Source organism: Brachypodium distachyon, chromosome 2 (genome assembly GCF_000005505.3).
Source record: "Brachypodium distachyon strain Bd21 chromosome 2, Brachypodium_distachyon_v3.0, whole genome shotgun sequence".
Lineage (NCBI taxonomy): Eukaryota > Viridiplantae > Streptophyta > Magnoliopsida > Poales > Poaceae > Brachypodium > Brachypodium distachyon.
In genome coordinates, this window is record NC_016132.3 from 14,610,541 (window position 1) to 14,635,925 (window position 25,385).

The 25,385-nt window shown below is 43.1% G+C and overlaps 3 protein-coding genes across 4 annotated transcripts; all 3 read left to right on the forward strand.

Moving 5' to 3' along the window:
• Nucleotides 1–344: 344 nt before the first annotated feature.
• On the forward strand, nucleotides 345–7,973 carry LOC100834701 (guanylate-binding protein 2). Its single transcript, XM_003565871.4, has 14 exons — nucleotides 345–667; nucleotides 2,039–2,200; nucleotides 2,783–2,848; nucleotides 2,998–3,141; nucleotides 3,307–3,420; nucleotides 3,547–3,648; nucleotides 4,047–4,232; nucleotides 4,820–4,909; nucleotides 4,986–5,120; nucleotides 5,273–5,395; nucleotides 5,513–5,598; nucleotides 5,855–6,467; nucleotides 6,570–6,647; nucleotides 6,744–7,973. The coding sequence occupies exons 1-14, from the start codon at nucleotides 404–406 to the stop codon at nucleotides 7,779–7,781; spliced, it is 3,201 nt and encodes a 1,066-aa protein (XP_003565919.1). The 5' UTR covers nucleotides 345–403; the 3' UTR covers nucleotides 7,782–7,973.
• A 574-nt stretch (nucleotides 7,974–8,547) lies between these two features.
• Nucleotides 8,548–9,708, forward strand: LOC100824681 (protein DMP6). The gene has a single exon (XM_003567857.4). It carries the CDS (start codon nucleotides 8,789–8,791, stop codon nucleotides 9,476–9,478), a length of 690 nt encoding a protein of 229 aa, XP_003567905.1. The 5' UTR covers nucleotides 8,548–8,788; the 3' UTR covers nucleotides 9,479–9,708.
• A 1,774-nt stretch (nucleotides 9,709–11,482) lies between these two features.
• Nucleotides 11,483–25,380, forward strand: LOC100835009 (homeobox-DDT domain protein RLT2). Of its 2 annotated transcripts, none has more exons than XM_024458301.1 (18): nucleotides 11,483–12,371; nucleotides 12,498–12,989; nucleotides 13,194–13,249; nucleotides 14,508–15,005; nucleotides 15,102–15,194; nucleotides 15,271–15,435; nucleotides 15,528–15,750; nucleotides 16,545–16,645; nucleotides 17,056–17,142; nucleotides 17,507–17,659; nucleotides 17,759–17,914; nucleotides 19,782–19,988; nucleotides 20,082–20,789; nucleotides 20,861–21,403; nucleotides 22,371–22,994; nucleotides 23,084–23,188; nucleotides 23,662–23,976; nucleotides 24,157–25,380. In XM_024458301.1, the coding sequence occupies exons 1-18, from the start codon at nucleotides 12,182–12,184 to the stop codon at nucleotides 25,024–25,026; spliced, it is 5,586 nt and encodes a 1,861-aa protein (XP_024314069.1). In that variant the 5' UTR covers nucleotides 11,483–12,181; the 3' UTR covers nucleotides 25,027–25,380. The 2 variants fall into 2 exon arrangements, with proteins under 2 accessions (XP_024314069.1, XP_003565920.1); XM_003565872.4 differs by having other exon boundaries at nucleotides 11,484–12,371; nucleotides 13,206–13,249.
• The last annotated feature ends 5 nt before the right edge of the window (nucleotides 25,381–25,385 follow it).

Consider the following 25,385-nt stretch of genomic DNA (forward strand, 5'->3'; position numbering starts at 1 on the left):
GAATTTCGATACTCGATCGTGAGCAACTTCTGTTTCTGAATACCAAAAATGAAAAGTACAGGTTTCGGAAATACCAAATATAAAAGATATACCTGCCTCTTCATGAATGTCAACTCATACCTTGACCATGTACTTTCTCATCAGAACCTGCATCTTCGTCAGAAATACCCAACCCAAGTCCAGCACGACAGCGGGCAAAGCAAGGCATCCAAACCCCAAAAGCCAACCGCCACGTCGCTTCCAACGCAGAGTCGACTCGAACCCAACCGCGTGGCCTCCTCGTCGCTTAACCCTGAAACCTTCCTTGTCGCACGGTTGCATCTCTCGCATTCTCTTCCTTTTTGAAAAGGAGTCGCGCGAGGCGAGAGAAAAAAGCCCCTGCCGTCGGCGGCCGAACCACGCGATGCTCCAGAGGCTGGGCCTGCGCGGGAGCCCCAGCGCCCCCGCCGAGGATGGCGCCTCCGTGTCCGCGCCCCCCGCCGTAGCGCCCTCCGGGAACGGCGGCGCTGGCCTGGGGCGGCCGCTGCGGCTGGCCTACTGCGACGAGAAGGGCAAGTTCGTGATGGACCCGGAGGCGGTCGCGGCGCTGCAGCTCGTCAAGGGCCCCGTCGGGGTCGTCTCCGTCTGCGGCCGCGCGCGCCAGGGGAAGAGCTTCGTGCTCAACCAGGTACGAAACGCGCGCTTGCCCTTTTGTTGTTGTTGGTGGTGGTGGAGGAGCGTTTAGGCTGGGCGCACCAAATGTGCGCCTAAGGTTTAGGCGCTGCTTATGCTGGTTGGTAGATCGGTGTGTTTGGCCCTAGCGTGAGAATGTTTGGAAGATCATGGGATGGATTTAGCAACTCGCGGTTTGGTTGGATTTAAGATTCTAGGGTTTAGTTACTGCTGAATTGGAGCATGCGCTCGTCAGGTTTTTTTTTTTATCGGATTTACCGACATGGGTGTCTAAGGCTGAATACTACTCGCGTCCATACGTTTAGAGGATTTGTGTTCATTGCGAGGATTCCATAGTAAAAAGACGCATAAATTGCGTACTGTGCTTAGGTCCAACCGTTGGTTGCTTCAGGTGCGCATATAAAATTCGCAACCACCGCCTGGCCTTAGAAACAGTGCCTTCAATTTTGAGAAGTTTCGTGTGTACTGCATTGATATGGATTGGAGAATACATGGTGATGTTTAGCTGAGTGCTAAGCTAGGTTATGCAGTTCTCAGTTTAGCTACCATCATTTAGGGATAAGCTTTGGATGCAAGGTTGTGATCTTCTGATAACTATCTGAATAGGATGTCAAGGAGCCTCACCTATCTGTTGGGATAATGGAACTATGAAACTGGTAAATACATGGTGATGTTTAGCTGAGTGCTAAGCTAGGTTATGCAGTTCTCAGTTTAGCTACCATCATTTAGGGATAAGCTTTGGATGCAAGGTTGTGATCTTCTGATAACTATCTGAATAGGATGTCAAGGAGCCTCACATATCTGTTGGGATAATGGAACTATGAAACTGGTAAAACAAGCACAGTTGCTGCTCACTGGATAAGAACACTGCAAAAGTTAATCAAAATAATGTCGTGAAATTTAGACACAGTGTTCATGTCATCTTTCTAATGCATTGGCACTTGCTGCTAGGTGCATCTGGCCATAAGCCCATAGCCACATGATTTTGAGTGGTAGAATACTTCTATACCTCTACTGCAGAGAACAGCCTGACATGTTTGATTATTAAATCTCAAGATTATGTGACACTGGTATACATCTGATCATGTGTACCGTGTACTGAATCAAAAGTCTTCACACTAATTCAATCAGTTCTGTCAGATGAGCCGCATATCAAAATCATTATCCTGCTAATCCATCAGATAATGAGATAACGCTAGAATATTATTTTTTCTTGGATGCTTGGGTCATTGGAGCTTGAGTTGTAACTTCATTTTGCTATTGTACCTTTGTTTCTTTTTGGCGAAATGATATTTGTTTGCTTCATGCTTTTCTACCCTGTTCTCCATTTTGTCACCAAACAATAAATTATGACCTCTGTATGTAGCTTCTAGGCCGAAGCAGTGGTTTTCAAGTTGCATCAACACATCGACCTTGCACCAAGGGACTTTGGATGTGGAGTGCACCTTTGAAGAGAACTGGTCTTGATGGAACTGAATACAATCTTGTCTTGTTGGACACTGAAGGAATTGATGCTTACGACCAAACGGTATGTTGTGTAGCTTTTCCTTAAACTTGATCCATATTTCCGATAAGGACAATCTCATCGTCTGCTAAATGATAGTACTTGATATTTTTCATTGTTTATTTGCATCAGTAGTTAAATTGTGATGATGAGATGGTCAAAAGATTTTCTACTTCCAGTATTTCCTTTATTGACAAGATCATGACAATGACTTGAGGGATATGCAAATTTCTCATGCCAATTCTATCTATTCTAAGTTATTCCATGTTAATACTAGTATATAGCAAAAGTGTACACACAGTGTGCGTTTTTTTTGCATCAATAGTAAGTTTTCTGTATTCTATTTAACCTACTCTGATGGAACTCCAATGAGAAACCATCCAGGAAAAAATATTCTTGCGATTTAATACAATTAGATGTTAATACAGTTCGGTGCTAGTATAAACAAATATTACTCCAAACTACAATTAGAAAGCATGGACTTTAATACTCAATTTTTTCCTGATGATTTTTTCATGGCTGCTTGCTTGCTTTTGTGCACTACCATATATATTTCCTTCTGCTTTCTGTTCTGTTGTCTCATGTTCACTATTTCCTTTTTGACAGGGCACCTATAGTATCCAGATATTTTCACTAGCTGTTCTATTATCAAGCATGTTCATATACAACCAGGTATATTTCTTTATGAATGACCGAGCATTGTTCCGCTATGTTGAAGAGCTTTTCATATCCTGAGTAATATTGATGATGTCGATCAATAAACTGGTTTGGTCTTTTTCCATGCATACTCTGATGTGTTGAAACCTTGTTGCTTCCTCCAGATGGGAGGGATAGATGAAGCCTCAATCGATCGTCTTTCACTGGTCACAGAAATGACAAAGCATATACGCGTTAGGGCCTCAGGTGGAAGGTCCACTGCGTCTGAACTTGGTCACTTCTCACCAGTCTTTGTTTGGTTGTTGAGGGTAAGATATTGGGTTTATTTTGTCCTAAAAAAGCTGTTTGCATTCTGCTTCAATTGTATTTTAATTTAATCGTTCACTATCAAAGATCTCTGATGTTTAACCATGACCTGCAATTCATGTTGTACCTCTTTTATAATCACTGACATCCTTGTTTGCTACCTGCAGGACTTCTACCTGGACCTGGCAGAAGACAACAGAAAAATTACACCACGAGATTATCTTGAACTTGCGCTCAGGTCTGTTCAAGGTGGAGGAAGAGATGTATCAGCTAAGAACGCGGTATGGGTTCAAAGTTTTTTTCAAATGCAATTCTGCTGAAGTAACTAGCACACATGTTATTGCGCTGTATCTTCTTGTAACATATCTTAAAGATACTGATTTATCTTCTTTTTAACATCTCTGGAGATACGGGAGTCAATCCGTGCTCTTTTTCCAGACAGGGAATGCTTTACACTTGTGCGACCGGTGAACAATGAGAAAGATCTCCAGCGCCTTGACCAACTTGATGTAAGTATTGTTCTGTTCAACTGCAATGGAGAACCTGCTACTATTGGCATGTGCACAAGAAGTTGAATTTATTTATATCATACTGTTGAGATAGAATCACATTTTTGTCAAGCCGTGTGTGCACAAATACCCATGCAGATTATTGAGTGCTTATTGTGGCTTTAGAGTAAAAAATTAATGTTGGAAAGTCCTTTGAAGATCTCACAACATTAACTAGCATGAACTAAATAGTAAATGAATGTTCTACATGTTCTCTTTTAGTTTTCTACACGTTAGAATCATATTGCATGTTCACTATGGTCCATTAGTTTAAATGGTTGACGTTGATAAAGGTTCTCATTTCTTTACTATTTATTTTGATTTCTTTGTGCATGCTTAGTTTGTCTCCCTGTTTGCAGCTGAATACCTTTCGTCCAGAGTTCAAATCTGGTTTGGATGCTTTCACAAAATTTGTGTTTGATCGAACAAGACCCAAACAACTTGGAGCTAGTACCATGACTGGCCCCATCCTTGCTGGATTGACACAATCATTTCTTGATGCCATTAATACTGGTGCAGTCCCGACAATATCTTCCTCATGGCAGGTATGTCTGGATTGATAATATCATTACAAAATCACAATATACATATTGTTTTGATCTTTTTATATGTATTGCGCATCCAAGTCTTAGTGTTTCTTGTAGATTAATTCCTATAATGCTATCGAGAAACTGACCTAATCTGCAGTATGATCATTTGAATTGCACTCTCAAGTTTTTGTGTCCATTTTAGTTTAACCATTTGCAGTGCTCCTTTGTAGCAGGTAATCTTTGGAGCAAATGATGGTTGATTTATATGCCCTAGGTTTTGTTATACTTAATATTCTTAGGTGGCTATGATGTTCTAGGTGCAGTATTGTCAGTTAATTGCGCACCTTAAGTATGCTTACTGTAAGGAAGCAAGATAAAATATGAGAGAATGAATTTCTGAAACAGTTTGACAAATAACTAAACTATTAATTTAAACAACAGAGACACACACATGAGGATATTAAGTGACATGAGTGGTTCGGTGAGCAACTACAACCATTAGCTTAGTTTTGTAGTTGTTGTGTCGCTTTTTACTATTCAATTGCAGTTTAGGTATCTGGTTTTGTTAGGGAGGAAGTTAACTGATAATTTATGTTGTGCAGAGTGTGGAGGAAACAGAATGTCGTAGGGCATATGATTCTGCTCTGGATACTTACAGGTCTTCATTCAACCAGAAAAAGTCAGTAGAAGAGGTAGGTATTTCTAATAAACAAGATGCATTGTGTTCTTCCGCTTTACTGGAAGGTTCTGATCCTTTCATTTTGTCAGGATGCTTTGAGAGAAGCACATGAAGCTGCAGTGAATAAGGCTATTAATGTTTTTAATGCCTCTGCTGTTGGTGCTGGTTCAGCTCGTTCGAAATTTGAAAAGCTTCTACAAACTTCTCTGAGAAAGATTTTTGAGGTGACTTTGCTGCTCCTCTTCTACTTTAATTGAACATGTCTGCTATTGTTTGTCTTTCTCTTTGATGTTCCATCTTCCAATGCCTGCTAATTGTTAAAATACATCAGTGCAGAAGTTTGCCAGAAAGCTTAACCGTACTAATATGAATGCAGGATTACAAAAGGAATACTTATCTGGAGGCTGATTTGCAATGTACAAATAGAATACAGAACATGGAGTCAAAAGTACGGGCAGCATGTAGCCGTCCTGATTCAAAATTGGATGATGTAGTCAGGGTGAGACTATTTTAAACATTTCCACGGATGTAATCATGCAAATCATTGGAATGCTCTTTCCATTTTAGCTCAAAATTTAATGATGCACAAACATATTCCATGTTTTATATAATGCAGCTCCTTGATGGCCTCGCCACGGAGTACGAGTCAACTTCTTATGGGCCGAAGAAATGGACAAAGCTAGCTACGTTTCTGCAGCAGTGGTAAACACCTCTTCCCTCTTAGTGTTTGTCTGTGTCTTTGTGACACGATGACAGTAACATACCATAAAATGTGTGCAGTGAACTTGATCAATTTGGTGACATGGAACTTATGAATTTATGCTGTTCATTTTGTCGGCATGATATTAAATCTTGTACTGACACTGTTAGGAAATATTTGAACATCTTAACCATTTCCCTCCATTTTCCTTATATCTGTGACTTGGAACTAAATTTCATTTTCTGTCAATCACTGCAGTTTAGCGGGTCCCGTGCTGGAACTTTTCAGAAAACAGTTGGAGCATATAGATGCTGAAAGGAAATCCCTGAGATTGAAATGCAATTCAAGCGACGATAAGTTAGCATTGCTTAGGAAGCAACTCGAGGCAAGTGAGGGGCACAGAGCAGAGTATTTAAAGCGATACGAGGAGTCTATTAATGATAAGCAGAAAATTTCAAAGGATTACTCTGCTCGACTGGCTGAACTTCAGAACAAGGGTAGTAAGTTGGAAGAACGCTGTTTGAGCTTGTCTTCTGCTCTTGAACATGCAAAACGAGAATCTGTTGATTGGAAGAGTAAATACGATAATAGCATTTTACAGCAGAAAGAAGAGGAAAGCAAGTTAAGATCCCAAATTGCTTCGTTGGAGTCTAGGGCGAATATCAGTGAGGGGAGATTATCTGCTGTGCGTGAGCAGGCTGAGTCTGCTCAAGAGGAAGCATCCGAGTGGAAACGTAAATGCGAATATGCTTCCAGTGAGGCCAAAACAGCTCTTCAGAGAGCTGCTGTAGCACAGGAACGCACAAATAAGAAGGTGCAAGAAAGGGAAGATGCTTTAAGGGCAGAACTTGCTAGCCAACTGTCTGAGAAGGTAATGCTTTCTCTTGTCCAATTGTAGCTGTTTACAGTTGTTTACCTCAAGTCTTACAGGTGCCTGGTTTGCTTACATTTGCTGTTTCTGTTTCTTCAACAGGATGAAGAAATAGCCAGACTCAGCACAAAAATTAACCAAACTGAAGTCCATGCTACAAGCCTGATCTCAAGGCTTGAGGTAACCATTTCCCTCCTTCTCTCCATTTCAGTACAATACAAATTTCTTGTAGGTGATGTGATCTAACCTCTCATGTCTGCAATGAACTAAATTCAGGTTGCTGAAGCAAAGGTGAAGAATTATGAGTCAGATTCGGTGACTCTGAAGGAACAGATTAGATTATTGACTGAGAACTTGGAGTCTATCAAAACTGAAGCTCAGTCACGTGAGAAGGAAGTGAAGATTCTGGAACAAGAAAAAAACCATCTTCAAGAAAAGTTTTTATCAGAGTGCAAAAGGTTCGATGAGACAGACAGGAGGTGCAAAGAAGCTGAAAGGGAGGCTAAACGTGCAGTAGAATTAGCCGACTTAGCTCGTGTAGAAGCTGCTGCTGCCCAGAGAGATAAGGGCGAAGCACAGCGACTAGCAATGGAGAGACTTGCGTTAATAGAAAGAATGGAGAGACAGGTTGAGAGTCTAGAGAGGGAGAAGAATAAGATGGTGGAAGAAATGGAGCGACTTCATCAGTCTGAGTTGGATGCATTGTCCAAGGTCACGATGCTTGATGAAAGGGTTGATGAGAGGGAAAAACAGATCGGGGAGATGTTAGAACAGAATAATCAGCAAAGATCCAGCACAGTTCAAGTGCTTGAGCATCTACTGGAAACGGAACGTGAAGCTTGCGCTGAAGCCAATAAGAGGGCTGAGGCCCTGTCATTGCAGCTGCAAGCAACTCAAGGCAAGCTTGATATGCTCCAGCAGGAGCTGACATCAGTTCGGCTCAATGAAACCGCACTTGACAGCAAGGTTAAGGCCTCATATTCACGGCGCTTAAGGGGTGAAGGTACCGAGTCTGTCCATGATATGGATATCGACGATGACAACAATGGGAGGCGGAGAAAAAGAACAAAAAGCACTACAAGCCCGTTTAAGCATCACACGGAGGATGGCGGGTCTGTATTTATCGGAGAAGATACTAACAACGGGAGCCAGCAGGTCGAGGAGACGGAGACTGAAGACTACACCAAGTTCACTGTGCTGAAACTGAAGCAGGAGCTCACGAAGCATGGGTTTGGTGCCCAGCTGCTACAGTTGAAGAATCCCAACAAGAAGGACATCGTCGCCTTGTATGAGAAGCATGTTGTGGCCAACTAGCTGTGTCCTCCATAGCATTATGTAATAGTATTAACTCTGCACACCATAGATTTTCCTGTAGCGTTCAACATTGTGTTTGCAAGATTCTGTGCCATCTAATTTGTGGCTGCCACGTACAAGATGTGCCATCTAATTTGTAGTGTTCAACATTGTGTTTGCCAAGACGATCGATGAGCAGCATGACCGGACCCAGAATACGTGAATGCTTGATTAATTTGCTCGCCGTGCCGTGCCGTGCCGGTCGAGACGCCGAACTGTTTCCCTAGCACATCGTCGAGTCGTTGCTGGCCGGCCCCACTGGGCAGCGCCGTAGTCGCGCGCACGTAGATAAGGGCGCACTCTCTTGCACACGACGACACGTACCCACGTCTTAATCATCCATCCCCAAAAAAGGTCTCGTTGCCTAATACGCATCGTGCCAAATCCTTTCTTTCACGCACACAAGAACACAATAACAAAAGACCGGACTCCAAACTCAATAACAGGCGCCATTAATTGCCCCTTGCGTTACTCAACAACAGTGCCTAATCTCTTTTCCTTTTTTAACACGACCAGTAGTGCCTCAGCTTAATTAGCTCTGGCCGTGTCGAGGCGTACGTACGTGGCTGGAGTAGGCCGCGAAGCAACCCAAAGCCTTGAATCGGCAAGGCTCCCGTCCCGCGTTTCGGTCCGTCTGTCTTGCAAGCAACGGGAAAGACTCCATCCCCCCCCGGGGTGGCTGGCTTTGTTTCGGTTTTAAGGTTCTTGTTTCTTGCAAGCCAAGTGCAGGTGCGTCCTACGTACGTGCTTGCTCGCCGACCAAAAACCGCCACGGCACGCCCGATCCATGTCGTCACGACGCGCCGTGCTCTCCCCGTAAGAACTCCCTTTAAAATCCCCTTCCCGTTCTGCAAATCCGCATTGCATGCACCACACATCATTAAGATTCCACCAGCTTTTTTCATCCCGATTCTTCCAGAGGCAACATTCTTCTTCGGCGAAGCGTAACGCAAGACCCGGCTGCGGCAATGGCGACGCCACGGAGCGAGGTGGTGGAGGAGCAGCCGCAGCCGCAACCGCAAGAGCACGGGGTGCACGTCGAGGAAGAGGAGCGCCAGCCTCTCCTGGTGAAGCGATCGGCGGACGACGGCGGGACCGGGATGAGCCCGATGCAGAAAGCGATCAGCCAAACATACCAAAGCACGGCGCACCTGGCAACGCTCCTCCCAACGGGCACCGTGCTCGCCTTCCAGCTCCTCTCCCCGTTAGTAACCAACCAGGGCGACTGCCTCCCCTCCAACCGCGCCATGGCCGGCGCCCTGGTCTCCCTCTGCGCGCTGTCCTGCTTCGTGCTCAGCTTCACCGACAGCTTCCGCGACGACAAGCAAACGGGGAACAACGGCGCCGTGCGGTACGGGTTCGCGACTCTCAGGGGCCTCTGGGTGATCGACGGCGGAGCGCCGCTCGAGGCATCCCAGGCGGCCAAGTACAGGGTCAGGTTCCTGGACCTGGTGCACGCCGTGGTGTCCGTCATGGTGTTCGCGGCCGTGGCGCTGTTCGATCAGAACGTGGTGGGCTGCTTCTGCCCCGTGCCGTCCCAGGACGCCCGGCAGGTGCTCACCGTGCTGCCCATAGCGATCGGGGTCGTGGGCAGCATGTTGTTCGTCGCGTTCCCGACCACCCGCCATGGCATCGGCTTCCCGCTCTCGCAGCACTGATTTGTTTGATTGATTGATTGATTGATTGCGAAATTGGGTTCGGTTGTTCGGTTTTCCTTGTTCCGTTTCTTGTAAATGATACAGTGGTCGGACAAGTTGTGTAATCTAATTCCGGTGCCGAATGGCGAACTTTGATAAGGTCTGTTCTTGTATCTGCTTGTGCGCACCGTACTGTTGACTTATTTTCAGATAAATGTGTAGCCGGATGGAAGGTGGTACTATTGAGCTTCTGACGCGATGAAGGGCCTGAATTTTGTACCCCGTAATTTTGCTTCAATTCCTCGTGGCTAAAAAAGTACACCATACGCTATGGCCTATGGGCGTGTGAATATCGGTAGAGTTGGCTTTTCCAAACAGCATTGTTCATGTGCTTTTAACTGACCCATAGACCTCAGATTGTAAGCTATGCAAGCTTGGTTAGTCCTCTAGAAGCGTTGTTGGACGGCAGATCGTTTGGCTAAGAGGGGGCTTGCTGCATCCTACGAGGTGCCCTCTATGCGATCAGATTCCGGAGACGATCAACCACCTCCTGCTCAATTGCGTGGTGGCTCGTCAGGTTTGGGCTTCGGTGCTTTCGGTTTGGCACTTTCCAGATCCATTGGTGTCGAGTGCTCATGCTGAGTGGTGGACTAGCCGTCCTGTGGTGCAAAATGATAGATACGATTTGTCAACTGGTATTATCTTGGTTTGATGATCGATCTGGAAGCACCAGAACGTGTTAGACTAAACTGAACATGCTTAGATTGAAACTAATGACATGATCTTATAACATTAGTCTAAAACACGATCACAGACGCGGAAATAAACTAACCATTGGTTGGAACAGCCACGAACGCCTCTGATGTCGTCGTGGGAGATGTTGTTGTTGACGTAGGTGTTCGTGCAGGGTAGCGGTGACCCTCGGGGCGCCACCGACACTGACCTGGACGGGGATCGGTCCTTGGGTTGCCCTCCAGCGCCGCTAAGTGATTGGGTAGTATTTCAGTGGAACGTTGGGAATGAACCCGTGGGTGTTCCCTTTATATTGGTGTTGTGGGTTCAAGGCCGATCTCGAATCGCCGAGATTCTGCTTCCGATCATCGCACGTTGATGGCTAATTGCTTAATTAGCGGCATGATCAACGACAGGCTAAGGCATGTTTTATGGCTAATTTCGTAATTATTGGCGTGATTAGCGACTGGCTAATTAATGCTAATCGTTATTAGGTGAGATCATTCCTAACGAATCGATGAGGTCTTCAATGGTGCACAGGTGGATGCTACGATCACTCTTCAGAGGATTGTGACGGAGGGGTCTCTGCGGCATAGTGTGGGCTTATTCAAGCGTTCATCCTTTGGAAGGTATAGTCGAGTGGAAGTGAGAGGAGGTTTGAGTGAGTAGTATTTCCACCCATGGCGTTGTACTGCTTCGCGGTATTTTTCTTCAATGTATGATACATCCGCTCGGTTGTATTCCAAAAAAAGTTTACAAGTCATGCGTTAACTTCATGAATCATAAAAACTGTATCTGATTGAGTTTGAGTTTTTCAAGGGGGCATTGCACGCGTGCAATTTTTTTTTGCAGGGACATGTGAGCAAATTGACAAACTATTCGATATAGATGCATCGTTGGTGGTTACATGGACAATTTTTCTTACAAACTGCTCCGGCACAAACTATCGAAGATATGCGAAACGTAATTCGGTACACCTTGATTAATACGGTGATCAAGGTATTTGTGCTATTGAAAACGTCAATCGTTTTCTCAAAAGTTTTATGTGATTCCACATTTACATGCTGCTAGTATCATAATTTTTATTTATTCGTATTAAAGTTGACCTGAACAGCACGTGTCACTGGTTCATTCGGGGCTACATCGGGACCATCCATCCCATCACGACGGCAAAGACCCGTCACGTACTCTGTACTCCCTTCTGACGCACTGCCACGTGGGTCCAGGCATCCCCATCCTGCACAAAAGGAAAAAGTCACGAACAGCATCTGCGACGTCTCCATCCACCACAGAAGATCCCCGACCAGTTCTCCGTCGCCCGCCCAGCCCAGGAACATCTATGAACACGCACGAGCGCATCCCCATCCAAACTCCCCAAGAAAAATTACACCAAACACAGACACCAAAAAAAAAGGCCACCACAACACACCAATCGCGAATCCGCCCGCTCATTATTCTCGTCAACAACAACAGCAGCAGCAGCAGCATCGGAAATCAGAAAGAAGTAAGGAGCGAAATAATAAAGTCGGAAGGAAGCAGCAGGAGGAGGAGAGGAGGAAAAAGGGTTTTTATTAGCATGGAACAACAGCAGCCAGCGATCCAGATCCTGGCCAACTCGGATCGAGTGGCCTCCCGTGTTGCTCCTAATCCTCCTCATCCTGCTGCTGCTGCTAATTTCCAATCGCCGCAGCGTCTCCGTCCTTTTCCGCTTTCGCATCACGCGAGGCCGCCCCGTTGTTCCGCTCCTGCGCCTGCTCTTCCTTGTTGTGTTTGTGGAATTACTGCCCCGGATCGCCGGTCCGGTTCGACTTTTCTTCCCCTCCTTCCGCCGGGCTATTTATCGCGGGATTTGGCGAGGAGGAGTGCGGAGGAGGGTTAGGTTTTGTTTGTTTGTTTGGTTTGGTTTTCTTCTGTTCTGCGGTGTTTGGTTTCGCGTCGTCGGGGGTTGGCGAGTCGCCGAGTCTGGGTCTGGATCGATCGGACTCGGAGGGGATGGATTCCTCCGGGGATGAGGGAGCCGGGGAGGCGCCGGGGAGCCCTGCCCCTGCGCCGTCGTCGCCACCCGCCGCCGCCGCTGCTGCTGGTGGTGGAGCCGGTGCCTCTGGATTCAGGAGCAGGCCGACGGCGAAGCGCGTGATGAAGACGCCCTACCAGTTGCAGGTTCTTGAGAAGACCTATGCAGGTTGGTGGACGGTTTCCCGATGATTCTGAAATTTTGGGGTTTCGACAGTGCTTGTTTTACAGGATTTTTTGATCGGAACTGTGAGTTTTTTTTTCTGAGGATTTAGTTCGGTTTGTGATGGTGCAGATGATCCGTATCCGAACGAGACGACACGGGTGGAACTGGCTGCGAAGTTGGAACTGACGGACAGGCAGCTCCAGATGTGGTTCTGCCACCGGCGGCTCAAGGACCGGAAGCAACCGGTGAAGCGGGAAGAGGAGGTTTCTGTGCCAGTCATACCGTCGCCGTCTGTGCTGCAGCCGTCGGTGCCAAACAGCAAACTAGCGCGGGGCTCCGGTAGCACCTACAGTCAGCAGCTGCTGCCTTGCTCGCAGAGAGGCCGTGGCCGTGACCGCTCGTCGGCTGTCCCAAGGATTTCTGCTACAGAGATTGCGAGGAGATACTATGAGCCACATCAAGTTATGCTGCCTCCGCTGGCAGCAGTGCAACCCATGCAAGGAGCACACCAGATGATTGATTATGTCCAAGAGCTGATAGGGGAGCAACTGAGGGAGGATGGGCCAGTGCTTGGTGTGCACTTCGATCCGCTTCCTCCTGGTGCATTTGGGACACCTATTGGTATGAGCAATGCCCATGCTGCTTCCATTTTGTAATTTTGTAGTGCCCTAATATGTTTGTATGCTTAATGACATACCTGAGGAAATTGTGAATGTAAACTTGAGTTTTTGTTGTGTTTGGAAAGTGTTAAGACAGTGTATTGATGCCAATTCCTCATGTTATACTTCCAATATTTTGACATGATTTCTGCTGTTCATTTTTCATGTGCTGGAGCAGTTCAAGAGCAGCGGAAGCAGCCTTTTCGATCTTATGAGACCAAGGTACTCTGGGCATGATCCCAAGCTCATGAACGTATGCTTCATTACATTTGCAGACACATGTTGTGTTTTGCTAGCCACAGAGCTGTATGCACCCCTGTTGTAGATGGTTTGAGCAGAAGGACTATTCATTTATCACAGTTTGCACCTTCATTAATCTGCCTCACATACATTACGAATTATCATGGTGCTCCAATGACTGCAAAGAGCAAACTCTGTTTCATGCAGAGGCACAGCTCACTGCTTGCATATTTGATGCATCAGTTAATTCTGCAAATATTTGAACACAAGCAGGGTTCATAGATAAAATTGGTTGCATGAATTAGGTTTAGACAGATAAGAGATGTAATACTTAAAGTGTTAAACTACTGATGCCAATATTGTTGTAGTTCTGGTATGAAAGTAGAGAGCAAAAAAGAGAGACATCCCGGTGTATTTGTCCCAACTGGTGTTTAGAGCCAAGATGAGCTTACTAGACTTGGCCAAAAGATTTACGTTATAATGTATGTTATGTTTATAATGGTTTCCTGGCACGGTTGGTCCGATCAGCTGTTCAGGAACAAAATCAACCAATCTTGTGAGCAGGCTAACAAAGGAAATCATATGGTTTATACAGAACTGCTAATATGTGTGTCATCTTCGTAAAATGATCGCAAGGAATTTAGATTATAAACTAGTAAGTCTTTGTATTGGAACCACGGACCTATGAAGTAAATTTAGGATCTAATCATTTTGGATAATTATTTGCCCTGAGTTCAAGTGTGTTGATGTGTTGATATTGTCTCCTGATATTGTATATGATCCTGTTCGAGTACACCATTTGAAGTTATATTACTATGGTCATGTAAATATGTTTGTTAGTGATGTAGATTGCTCATTTCACTTAGTACAAAACAGGGCTTTTTGCAGTAACTTGTGCCTTGCCACCATCAGCTCTATTAAATGGATGAATTTGATGGATGCCTCATGATTATGACTTCTTTATTCCTTGTATGTGTATTGTTGCTTTTAAGGGAATAACCCAAAGAGACATCATATCACCTACTTTGTTTATGGAACAATATATGTATGGTTAATTCTTCTTTTTAGCTTGATTACAACATTTGTGTCCCTCTCTCATGATTGATCACATCACGCTTAAATACTTAATTGTACTTTATACTCAATTCTACAATTGTTTTTGTTCTCCTGTTGTATTTGTCTTCTTGCCTTACCGCTTTTAGTTTGACAGTGTTTTTGTGTTCTGTTTTCCCCTTTGCAGGCATCAGAATTCTTGCCTACCATAGACCCTTCTGTTCCAAGTACAGTTACTCGGAAGCGGAAGTCCATGGATGGAAATTCTCCTCATCTTGGTTCACGAGCAGTACGTCAGTACCAGTTTCTTCCGGAGCAGCCAAGCGTGTATGAGAGGCCAAGCCAGCAGCGCTTTCATGATGCTCCAACGGAAGCTTCAAATTTGAGGATATCTTCTGTGTCTACAGGATCACGCTTTCTCCATGGTGCTGAGCATGAACCTAGCTACGCATTTCATGGTCAAATATCTGGTCCTAGCCATTTAAGTCAACATGGAAAACCATTGATCTTCCCATCCGGATCCACAGACTATGAGGCAGCTTCATCTTATATTAATGTTAGCGCTGCTCCAATCGAAGGCCAGTTTGGCATTCCACAAGTCGCTGGATTTAAAACACCCCTTGCATGTTCCGAAGGAGTGGATTATCGGTGTGAAGATGTGTATCGATTGGATAAAAAGCGCAAAGTATGATTTTCATTGACTTCATGGATACACCTATATTTCTTCTTCTGTTCAGATTAGTTGATATACGATCTTTTTCTCATATCATATTTATTTCAGCATAGCGAGGAAGCAAAGATTGCAAAGGAAGTTGATGTGCATGAAAAACGAATAAGAAAGGAGCTCGAAAAGCAAGATGTATTGAATAGAAAGGTATTCCTTGTTTTTGTTATAGAAGATCAATTATGTCTTTCATGGTAAGACACTTAGCGTTTTAGTTTATTTGCAGAGAGAAGAACAAATGAGGAGGGAAATGGAGAGACATGGTCGTGAAAAAAAGAAAGAGGAGGAAAGGTTGATGCGTGAAAAGCAGAGGGAAGAAGAGAGACTCCAAAAGGAGCAATGGCGGGAACACAAGCGCAAGGAGAAGTTTTTGTTGAAACAGTCCTTGAGAGTTAGTTCACTAGCTCCTACACTATATCAATGCAACAAGAATAGAGTTTAGACCATTGGCACTGTTCAGTTTATAATCTTTTTTATGCACAGGCTGAAAAACTAAGACAAAAAGAGGAGCTCCGGAAGGAGAAAGAAGCTGCAAGGCAAAAGGCTGCTAATGAAAAGGCTACAGCACGTAGAATTGCACGGGAATACCTGGAACTCATGGAAGATGAGCGCTTAGAGCTAATGGAACTGGTTTCACGGAGCAAAGGATTGCCCTCAATGCTTTCTCTTGATAGTGATACATTGCAGCAACTTGATTCATTTAGAGGTGTGCCCATGATTCCTGGATCTAAGCTTCTAGACTGCATATACTGTCTTTGCTTCCTTTGTTTTCATTCGATAAGAAGAAAAAGGAAGCATCTGTCGATTCAATACTGAACTTTGTTTTTCTCAACTGGGATAATTACCTATTTTATGTCATAAGTCAAGGTCTGTGTCAAAAAAATCATCATCTTAAATATATGATCTGGCTAGTTCCTAGTACATTAGTACATTTAAGCCTGAAGTTCTGATGATACTTGGATTATCATATCTAATATAAGAATGGAAACCTCCAAACATATACTCCCTCCGTCCGGTATCAAGTGTCACAACTTTGTCTAGATAAGCATGTATCTAGACGCGTTTTAGTGTGTAGATATATGCGTACCTATAGAAAAATTTGCGACACTTAATACCGGATGGAGGGAGTATTTATTATTTTATTTTCATATGTTTATAAATTTGAGCCCCCTTTGCTGTTCCCCCTTTTTTAAGAAGGAATCTATCCATTAAAATACCCCCTTTCTAAGAATAAATATCATTACTGCTTATTAACAAATCAGTATGTCCTTTCCGTATGAAAACTTGGCTAACTAAATAGTTATTTCTATTATCAGGGTTAAAAAAGTTGGATAAAGTTTTTTCATTACTGTTTAGTGCTTAGCCTGGATTATATAAAATACTTTGTTTGCTCGAGCTAAATATCACAAAAATGACTAGTTTATTTTTCCGCTAGTTCTGTTTAAGTTTCACGTGTTGTCGCATGATATAACATCTACATTGGGGTTTGCCCTTTTACAGGAATGCTGACACAATTTCCTGCTGAAGTTGTGAGACTGAAGATACCATTTTCAGTAAAACCGTGGATAAGTTCTGAGAATAACATTGGAAGTCTTTTGATGGTACTTCCCGATCTGATTCGTTAACTTCTCTTTTCCACCTAAGCTTCTCACACACACATAAATAGTGGTAAATGGAAGCTTTAAACTTGCACTTAAAAAGAGTTTTGCTACCCTGTGTAGCAGACACACGTAAAGAGTGGTAAATGGAAGCTTTAAACTTGCACTTAAAAGAATTTTGCTACCCTGTGTAGACAAAGAACACGTTTATGAAGCTGAAGTGTATAAAGAATTAAAGACTGGTAATTGGAAGCTTTAAACTTGCACTTAAAAAGAGTTTTGCTACCCTTTGTAGACAAAGAACACATTATGAAGCTGAAGTGTATAAAAAATAACCACTTATGTCATTATTTTTCATTTTTTATTCTATACTGCTCATTTTTTAACCAAAGCCGCTTTTTAATGAAATTCAGGTGTGGAAGTTCTTTTTTACCTTCGCCGATATTCTTGGGCTTCCATCATTTACACTCGATGAGTTCATGCAGTCTCTTCATGATTATGTAAGTGATTTGCTCAATGCATAATGTTAATTTTGAATCTTTGTATTGTTTACTCTAATCAATACTGAGAGATCCTAGGCTTTTCCAGTCATGGCATCTGTTTGTTCCTTTGTTGTTATTGTCAAATTATGGTGTGATAACCACTAACCTGTACTTTAGATTGTGTGCATGACTGTCTCTGCTTCCTCAGCTTTTATATCCAATTCATGTATGCTGAAGTATGCTAAAGCGTAAAGACTGAACTAGCATTTGACTGTTGGATCATGACAAGTTTTCAGAGCTTTTACTTCTGTCCTTAAGAAAATTTAACAGCTCATACTATAGCATTGCTGACTGTAGGCGTTTACTGGTATTCATTTGACAGGACTCGAGGTTGTTGGCGGAATTGCATGTTGCTCTTCTAAAATCCATCATAAAAGATATCGAGAATGTTGCCCGGACTTCTTCAGATGCTTTCGGTGTGAATCAGAGCAGTTCTGCTAATCCTGGAGGTGGACATCCACAAATTGTTGAAGGGGTGTGTGTGTCTATCTCCTGGTTTTCTAAAACATAGGTTTTGTTCTGTTGGAAACCAGTGTTAGGTATAATTTGTTGATATCTGATTTCTTATTGTTAGGCATATGCTTGGGGATTCAACATACTTACCTGGCAGCGCCACTTGACTTATCATACATGGCCTGAAATATTGCGCCAATTTGGTTTATCTGCTGGTTTTGGTCCCCAGTTAAAGAAAAGGAGCGTTGAAGATGTATATTGCCATGATGATAATGAGGTATTGACTTTTGAAGATTTGAAATATATAACAGCTTATTTGGCATCCATCTTTTCATTTCATTTGATAGAATTTCATTTGGTTGAATTTGAATTCCGGGTTCAAAAATCATGTTTGTCTACCACATGGATTTGTAGAGTGAGAGACAATTCCAGAGAAATGATGGCTTTTAGAGAGGAATTGGGGTTAATTATAGTGTGATTCCATGGAATTTGAGATTGAATTCCTGTGGCCAGTTCCATGCCAACCAAACAAGTTGATTGAATTCCTGGAATTTCATTTGGTTTCTGGAATTCAAAAGGAATTCCAGAATTCTAGGCCCAAATGATGGATGCCAAACGAGCTGTAAGATAATTTGAGCTTTGACAGTTATATTTAGGAGAAAGTCTGCATGTCTATGACCCCATGAACTATAGGGCTGTTCTACTACTGTACTCCACACTGCAAACTAAAAACCGTCTAACCAAACCCCTAGAACTTATCAAAAGTGGCTATTTAGGGCATCTTCAAAGATACTCTTATTTGAAATCTCTGATGTGGAGGAAAGAGAAATATAAGAGAGAAGAGAACTGACTCTTCGTGGAGTCAAGACTCTTAGCCAAGAGTCTACTAAGAGTTAACCTTTTTACTATTGTAAACCATCTCATTTAATGCTAAAAAATCATTTAGAGTCAGTTTAAAGACACAACCCATTGTATGTGTTATTTTACTGCTGACTCTAGATGGCATGGAGAGTTAATACTTAGTCTACTATTGTGGATGCCCTTAACCCCCTAAGGCCCTGTTCCCTCCGCCCAACCACCACCGCGCACGCACACACATTCAATCCAAGCAGGTCCTAAAGTTGTTTTAGTTCAATGGGTGGTAGTAGACACTCCTGAGACTATCATATTTCAGGAGGTTGTATTTTAGACAGTTGCCATTCTTTTTTGAGACGTCAAATATATATGGTGGCTTATCTTTCATTGCTCTTACCCTCTTCCATTATATTGGTGTTCTTGTTTATGACGTCTCTGTTGGATAATCTCACTTTTTGTTAAACCATTAGAACTAATTTTTTGTTTGGCTTGAAGAGGCCTTTGGCACCCCTTTATCTGCTGACCCAGACTGACTTGAGATTAGGTATACTGCTTGTTAGTACCAAGCTCAACAGTGACAATTTCAGAAGTATAATGTGTAGAAGAAGTGTTTCTATCTACATGCTCCCTTGTTAGTTAGGCTGGTAGTAAAACCCACTGATATATTGTCAACTTCATGGAATTTAAACGACTTACCAATTCTGATTTGTTTTCATCGATTTGCTAATAGTCCTGCATTCTTTTCATGGCATATGTACTTTATATCTCTAGAGCATGTGGAAAATAGTGTGTGGAGGCTGGCTTAGTTTGTTGACATGGACCAAAAATCCATGCAAGCGCTTGTTTTGTCCAAATGCAAATTTTGATTTGCCATTTTCAAACTTAAGAGTCAGAAAAATACTAAATGAGCCTTGAGGGTAAGTTATGAGACCATATATAGTCACTGGCAAAACCTGTCAGGTTGCACGTGACCATCTGACTATTGTTTACAGTAAAACACCTAACTGTTCAGGATACACCAGGGGATGACTTGATGTGGTATTGGTAAGGATTCTTTGCCCTTGATTAAATTTTGAATAGCAGCATGGCATATGACAAGTAGTTGATACACTAAACTTGAATACGAAACCTCCCATGCAGCAGTATTTCTGCTGAATGACAATTGAAAATGAGAGTACATATTTGCAGTGCTTTAGCTTTTCTGTATTGTGCTCTTTTGTTGTCCATGACAAGAAAATAATGCATATAGTCAAGAACTCGGACCAATTCAATGCAAAATTTGTTAACAGGGCCGTACTAGCCAGGATGTTATTTCCACTCTACGAAATGGTTCAGCAGCTCTGAAATCTGCTGCTTTGATGAAAGAAAGGGGGTATACCAACCGCAGGTCTAGGCACCGTCTGACACCTGGAACGGTGAAATTTGCTGCTTTCCATGTATTATCACTTGAAGGAGACAAAGGACTCTCCATACTGGAGGTTGCAGAAAAAATTCAGGTACATTTGCGACCCTACATTTCTTCCAAACTAGCCTTTACCTTCCATTGCTTTCTTAGGTAACCTTACTGGTTTGATTACTGTTTCCTTCAGAAATCTGGACTGAGAGACCTTACGACAAGCAAGACACCTGAGGCATCTATATCTGCTGCATTGTCAAGGGACACAAAGCTTTTTGAAAGAACTGCACCCTCAACATATTGTGTTAAAGCTCCTTACAGAAAAGACCCAGCTGATTCTGAGGCTGTATTGTCAGCAGCACGGGAAAAGATAAAGTTGTTTCAGAATGCACTTTCAGAGTGTGAAGAAGTTGAAAAGGACGTTGATGATGCTGATAGGGGGGATGACGATTCTGAATGTGATGATGCTGATGATGATCCTGATGGCGATGAAGTGAATGTTGAGGAAAAGAATGTCAAGGCTTCGGTAATTAGAGCACACGATGGTGGCATACCAACTGTACCTTGTGACATAAATGATGAACTAAATACTTTGGGCAACACATCAATGCCATCAAGCCCTCACAGTAGATCTCAAAGTAACTCGTCGGGTATGTTAGATAAAGCAACTGCAGCAAGTACTTCAAGTGATCCACCTATTGGAGCTTCATCTGCTTATCATGAGGTAGCAACGGACTCTGCACAAGACACAGAGATTGATGAAAGTAACCAAGGGGAATCCTGGGTTGAGGGGCTAGCTGATGGTGACTACTGTGATCTTAGTGTCGAGGAACGCCTCAATGCATTGGTTGCACTGGTTAATGTTGCCACTGAAGGAAATTCGATGCGTGCAATTCTTGAGGTATTTATCTTGCTTAATATCTCTGTCTTTTTTTTTCCCGTTGAACAGCATCTGAACAAGTGACTTCGCAGGAACGGCTTGAGGCTGCAAATGCTTTGAAAAAGCAAATGTGGGCAGAGTCACAACTTGATAAAAGGCGTTCAAGGGAAGACTTTGCAGGCAAAATTGAACATGACTCTTGCATGGGTTTGAAGGCCATTGCTGATCAGGAAAATAGTGTTGGTGAATGCAATCTTCCTCCGGTACAGAACCTCATTAAAGAGAATGATGGAAAGGCCAGCTCAGTAAACAATGATTTGCTTGTCGGCCAGCATAGTCAGCTTAATGCTGGTAATATGGTTCATGAGGTGAATGGTGTAAGCCGGGAATCTAATCCAGAGAGCCTGTCCGTTCAGCAATATGCTTCGTCTGACAAAACACGATCACAGTTGAAGTCATTCATAGGTCACAAAGCAGAACAACTTTATGTCTACAGATCACTACCGCTGGGACAAGATCGAAGACTGAATCGGTATTGGCAGTTTTCTACTTCTGCATCACCTAATGACCCTGGGTCTGGAAGAATATTTTTTGAATCTAGAGATGGATACTGGAGGCTCATTGACTCAGCTGAGGTGATTATTTTATTCTTAACTCATAAATGCAATCATGCTACCTAATATTCTCAAAGCTTACACATGATTCAATTCAGCTGGTGCATTTGTCCTTTTAGTGTGTTATTCATTCTCCCTATGTAATTTAATTTTGTGGGAGTGTGTTGAGTAGGAAATGGTGTTCAAAAGGAGAAAGTTATTTCTTACCTCAAAGTAAGATGGATTATGTCCATATCACTGGAGGGGGTGGGGTGTGGGAACGCATAAGTGATAAGAGTAAAATGGAATTATTCAATGGATCTTGTTGAAACTTGAAAAGTAGGCAATTTCCGGTCGATGACTTAAAGTCTTAAACCATCCATACTTAGTTGAATTGCTTAGAGAGTACTCCCTCTGTTTCATAATTCTTGTCTCAAATTTGCCCAAAAATGGATGTATTTATTCCTAAAAAGTGTCTAGATACATGTAATATTTCGACAAGAATTATGGAACAGAGGGAGTAGTTCTCAACTTCTGATTCTTCCATTCTAATTTTAGCTCTTGATATCTTAAAATGCATCACTTCTGAAGATTGTTTTGCATGTTTGGGAATATCATGTTGTTGAACACAACCTTGGGTTAGTGGCCAGCAGGGAGCAATGGTCCAGTTACGAAAAATCGCTGTAGTTGGCGTATTACTTGTTGTTACATTGAGTTTAGCTGGGGCCAGATAGAAATGGGAATTTGTAACTTTCAAAGCTATTGTTCTTTGTGTTTGGGCCAGTAAGCAGCTCTGAACTGCCAACGACAACGATCTATGATTTTCTTTATGTAATAGAGTAATTAGCATTATAGATCTTCTTCATCAGATATAGCATGTGTCAGCAAGTACCACTTTGTTCTAGAGATTGTGTCTTCTTTTATTATGTTTCGCTTAGAACCAACTGCATTATCTGGTTTGCAAGGTATCTGCAGACTCTTCTTTTTAACATGACTCACTAAAATGCAGGCATTTGATGCTTTAGTAGCTTCTCTTGATACTCGTGGCATCCGGGAATCACATCTGCATTCAATGTTACAAAGCATTGAGTCAGCCTTTAAGGATGCTATAGGGAGGAGGAAGTGTGCTACTGTAGAACACCCAGCCGGAAGTATTTTGAGAAATGGAAGTAGTGAAATCATAAGCCCAAATCATAGTAATGAATTTGGAAGCCCATGCAGCACCCTTTCAGGTGTTGTGTCTGATAACACTAAGGTATATTCGGATTCTTTCAAGATAGAGCTTGGGTGCGATGATCTGGAGAAGGTTGCTATTTTGAAAAGGGCTAGCATGTTTCTGAAGTGGATGTGGAGGGAGTGCAACAATCACCAATCCACATGCGCCATGAAATATGGAAAGAAACGGTGCTCTGAGTTGATACAACAGTGTGATTCTTGCTACCAGATTTACTCAACTGAAGAAATGCACTGTTCTTCTTGCCACAAGACATTCAAATCCGTTCACAGTCTCTCGGAACACGCATCACAATGTGACGAAAAATGGAGAACAGATCCTGATTGGAAGATGCAAATTTCAGATGATTCTATTCCCATAAGACTGAGATTGCTGAAGCTTCTGTTAGCTTCCATTGAGGTCGAGTAACATGTTTGGTCACTGGCATTAAGTTCCTATTTTGTTTATTGTAAGTAGTTCTGCTCTGTAATTTTGTTTGTGTATTTCAGGTCTCAATTCCAGCCGAAGCTCTCCAACCATTTTGGACGGATGGATATAGAAAATCATGGGGTCTAAAGTTGTATTCTACATCATCTACCAAAGAAGTTTTCCAGGTTGCACATCCTTTCCCTTTCTATATACTCAATACACCTAGTAGTTTTTATTTGTTTGGTAGACATCTACGGCCATCAGTTTTACTGTATTACTAATTAGGAAAAGGACCAATCTACAGCTGAACATAAAGGCTTGGCTTTGTGACGTCACTTGGATCCACCTTTTAACAAAGAACATGTTTAGAATTCATGCATAGAAATTATTTCACGAAATGAACTGTACATGGGGTTCTTTTGTTCTCGTGATGTATAGTCTAGACAGGAGAGATGTGAATGGTGTTAACTGTAATATCGAGTCAGACCAATACTACTTTCAACCACGATGGATCACTGCTGAGTTGCTTCAGTTTGCTAGCCCAAGTGTTCTAGCAGTCCCCACTAGCAGACTTTTGATAGACCTGAGTAATTTAATTAGAACTTGTACGGGTGTTTATTTATGCCTACCTGAAATATGCTGCGTCATGGCTCTGCAGATGTTAACTGTGCTGGAAGGTGCAATAAGAAGGAATTACTTGTCATCTAACTTCAAAACAACAGCTGAGTTGCTAAATTCCATGGCACAAGATAATTCTAATCAGAACTCTGTTGCACGTTCTGGATCTGCTGATGTACTTCCATGGGTGCCCAACACTACTGCTGCAGTTACTTTACGATTGTTAGACCTGGATTCTGCCCTCTCATGTACACTTGATCAAAAGGCAGGATTAAATAAGGAGCAAGAGTGGGGAGACTTCCCCCCCGGTGATTCCTCAAAAAAAAAAAAGGAGCAAGAAGCTGGGGATTTCATGGTGAGTCTCTTAGCTTATAGTTACTGCATCACCTCTTCGTGGTATTTGCATGTCTTGCTGGTAATAGGTGTCTTCTTCCATCTCTTGGATAAATTATATTAAGTATTGATACTATATGATGATTTATTTGGATATTTTACATTTCTTTATTCATCACACCTCAATTTTTGCATGCAACAGAAGTTTCCACCAAGATGTACTGCTGTAAAGAACAAACAAGAAATGGAATCAGTGGGAGCTACTGGTTTTGTTCAACGTGATGAAGCATGGCTGACTCCCAGCACTGGCCATAGAGGCCGTGGACGGGGAGGTCGAGGGCGTGGCAGGGGAGGTAGATCCCGTAGTCGTGGTGGCAGGGTCCCAAGAGGTATTGGCAGCTCTCCCAAGAGTGAGTTAAGGGATGACAACAATGTGTCGTTGAAAGTCCCATACAAGCAAGCTCCCCGAGGTAGAGGTCGTGGCCGCAGCCGTGGCCGTGGCCGTGGCCGCGGTTGCGGTCGCGGACTTCGAACTGTTAGGCCTAGGCAGCCAACTGAGCATGGATCCAGATCAGTTCCAAAGGCAAACTTATTGGGGTCCTTTGGCATGCTAGGAAATGCAAAGCCTACAACCGTGCCTTCTCCACAAAGTTCTGGCGCAGAAGAGTGGGGCTTGGAGAGACGAGCATACATTGAGGATGATGAAAACAATTCAGTATCTCAATCGGATGAATCAGAAGAAGAGAATGGTGAGCCCATGAATGAGGACTATAATGAGCAGCTTCCTGATTATTCAAAGGACAATTCTGGGTCCAGCCCCCTTCAGATGATGGATGATGGGTCCGAAGATGACGAAGAAGGTGATGAAGAGGTTGAGGACGACGGGGTTGACTATGATGCTGAACACCCTATTGATGAAGACAACAATGATGCTGAGATGAGTGGCAATGATGGACTCGGCAATGATGAGGATGACGACGACGACGACGATGCTGGTGGGGGTCAGGACGGAATGGGGAACACTGATGACAATGAAGATGGAACATCCTATTCTTCAGAGTTCAGTGAATAAGAGATGTCAGGAAGAACCGGTTCGAGGCCATGAGTAATTTCTATTATCTACAAATTCGTCTCAAGTCAAGAGGCCAAATGCTGAGCGAAGGAACTATTGAAGAGGTAGCCGGGTGATGGAAGTGGTTACATTTGATTGTGGGGCAACAAATTAGCTTGCTTCCCGTTGAATTAGAAGATCAGCTTTGTATATACATATGCTACTTTTGCAGCTTAGGCCTGCCCTTTGTAGATATGGTGAGATGTGTTTCATCTGGGGCTCTGGGCCAGTAGAAATGTTTTGATGGTACCGATTCTTCTGAACTTTCTTCAACAGTTGGGCTCACCCTTGCAGTCGATCTTACCTTCCTATCCATCCTG

Coding starts and splice junctions, on each gene's coding strand:
- LOC100834701 (XM_003565871.4), top strand. CDS start 404: ATGCTCCAGAGGCTGGGCCTGCGCGGGAGCCCCAGCGCCCCCGCCGAG. Junction 4,910..4,985: donor AGAAAAAGTCAGTAGAAGAG/GTAGGTATTTCT, acceptor TCATTTTGTCAG/GATGCTTTGAGAGAAGCACA. Junction 5,396..5,512: donor AATTGGATGATGTAGTCAGG/GTGAGACTATTT, acceptor TATATAATGCAG/CTCCTTGATGGCCTCGCCAC.
- LOC100824681 (XM_003567857.4), top strand. CDS start 8,789: ATGGCGACGCCACGGAGCGAGGTGGTGGAGGAGCAGCCGCAGCCGCAA.
- LOC100835009 (XM_024458301.1), top strand. CDS start 12,182: ATGGATTCCTCCGGGGATGAGGGAGCCGGGGAGGCGCCGGGGAGCCCT. Junction 19,989..20,081: donor AGGTTGCAGAAAAAATTCAG/GTACATTTGCGA, acceptor TGTTTCCTTCAG/AAATCTGGACTGAGAGACCT. Junction 23,977..24,156: donor AAGAAGCTGGGGATTTCATG/GTGAGTCTCTTA, acceptor TGCATGCAACAG/AAGTTTCCACCAAGATGTAC.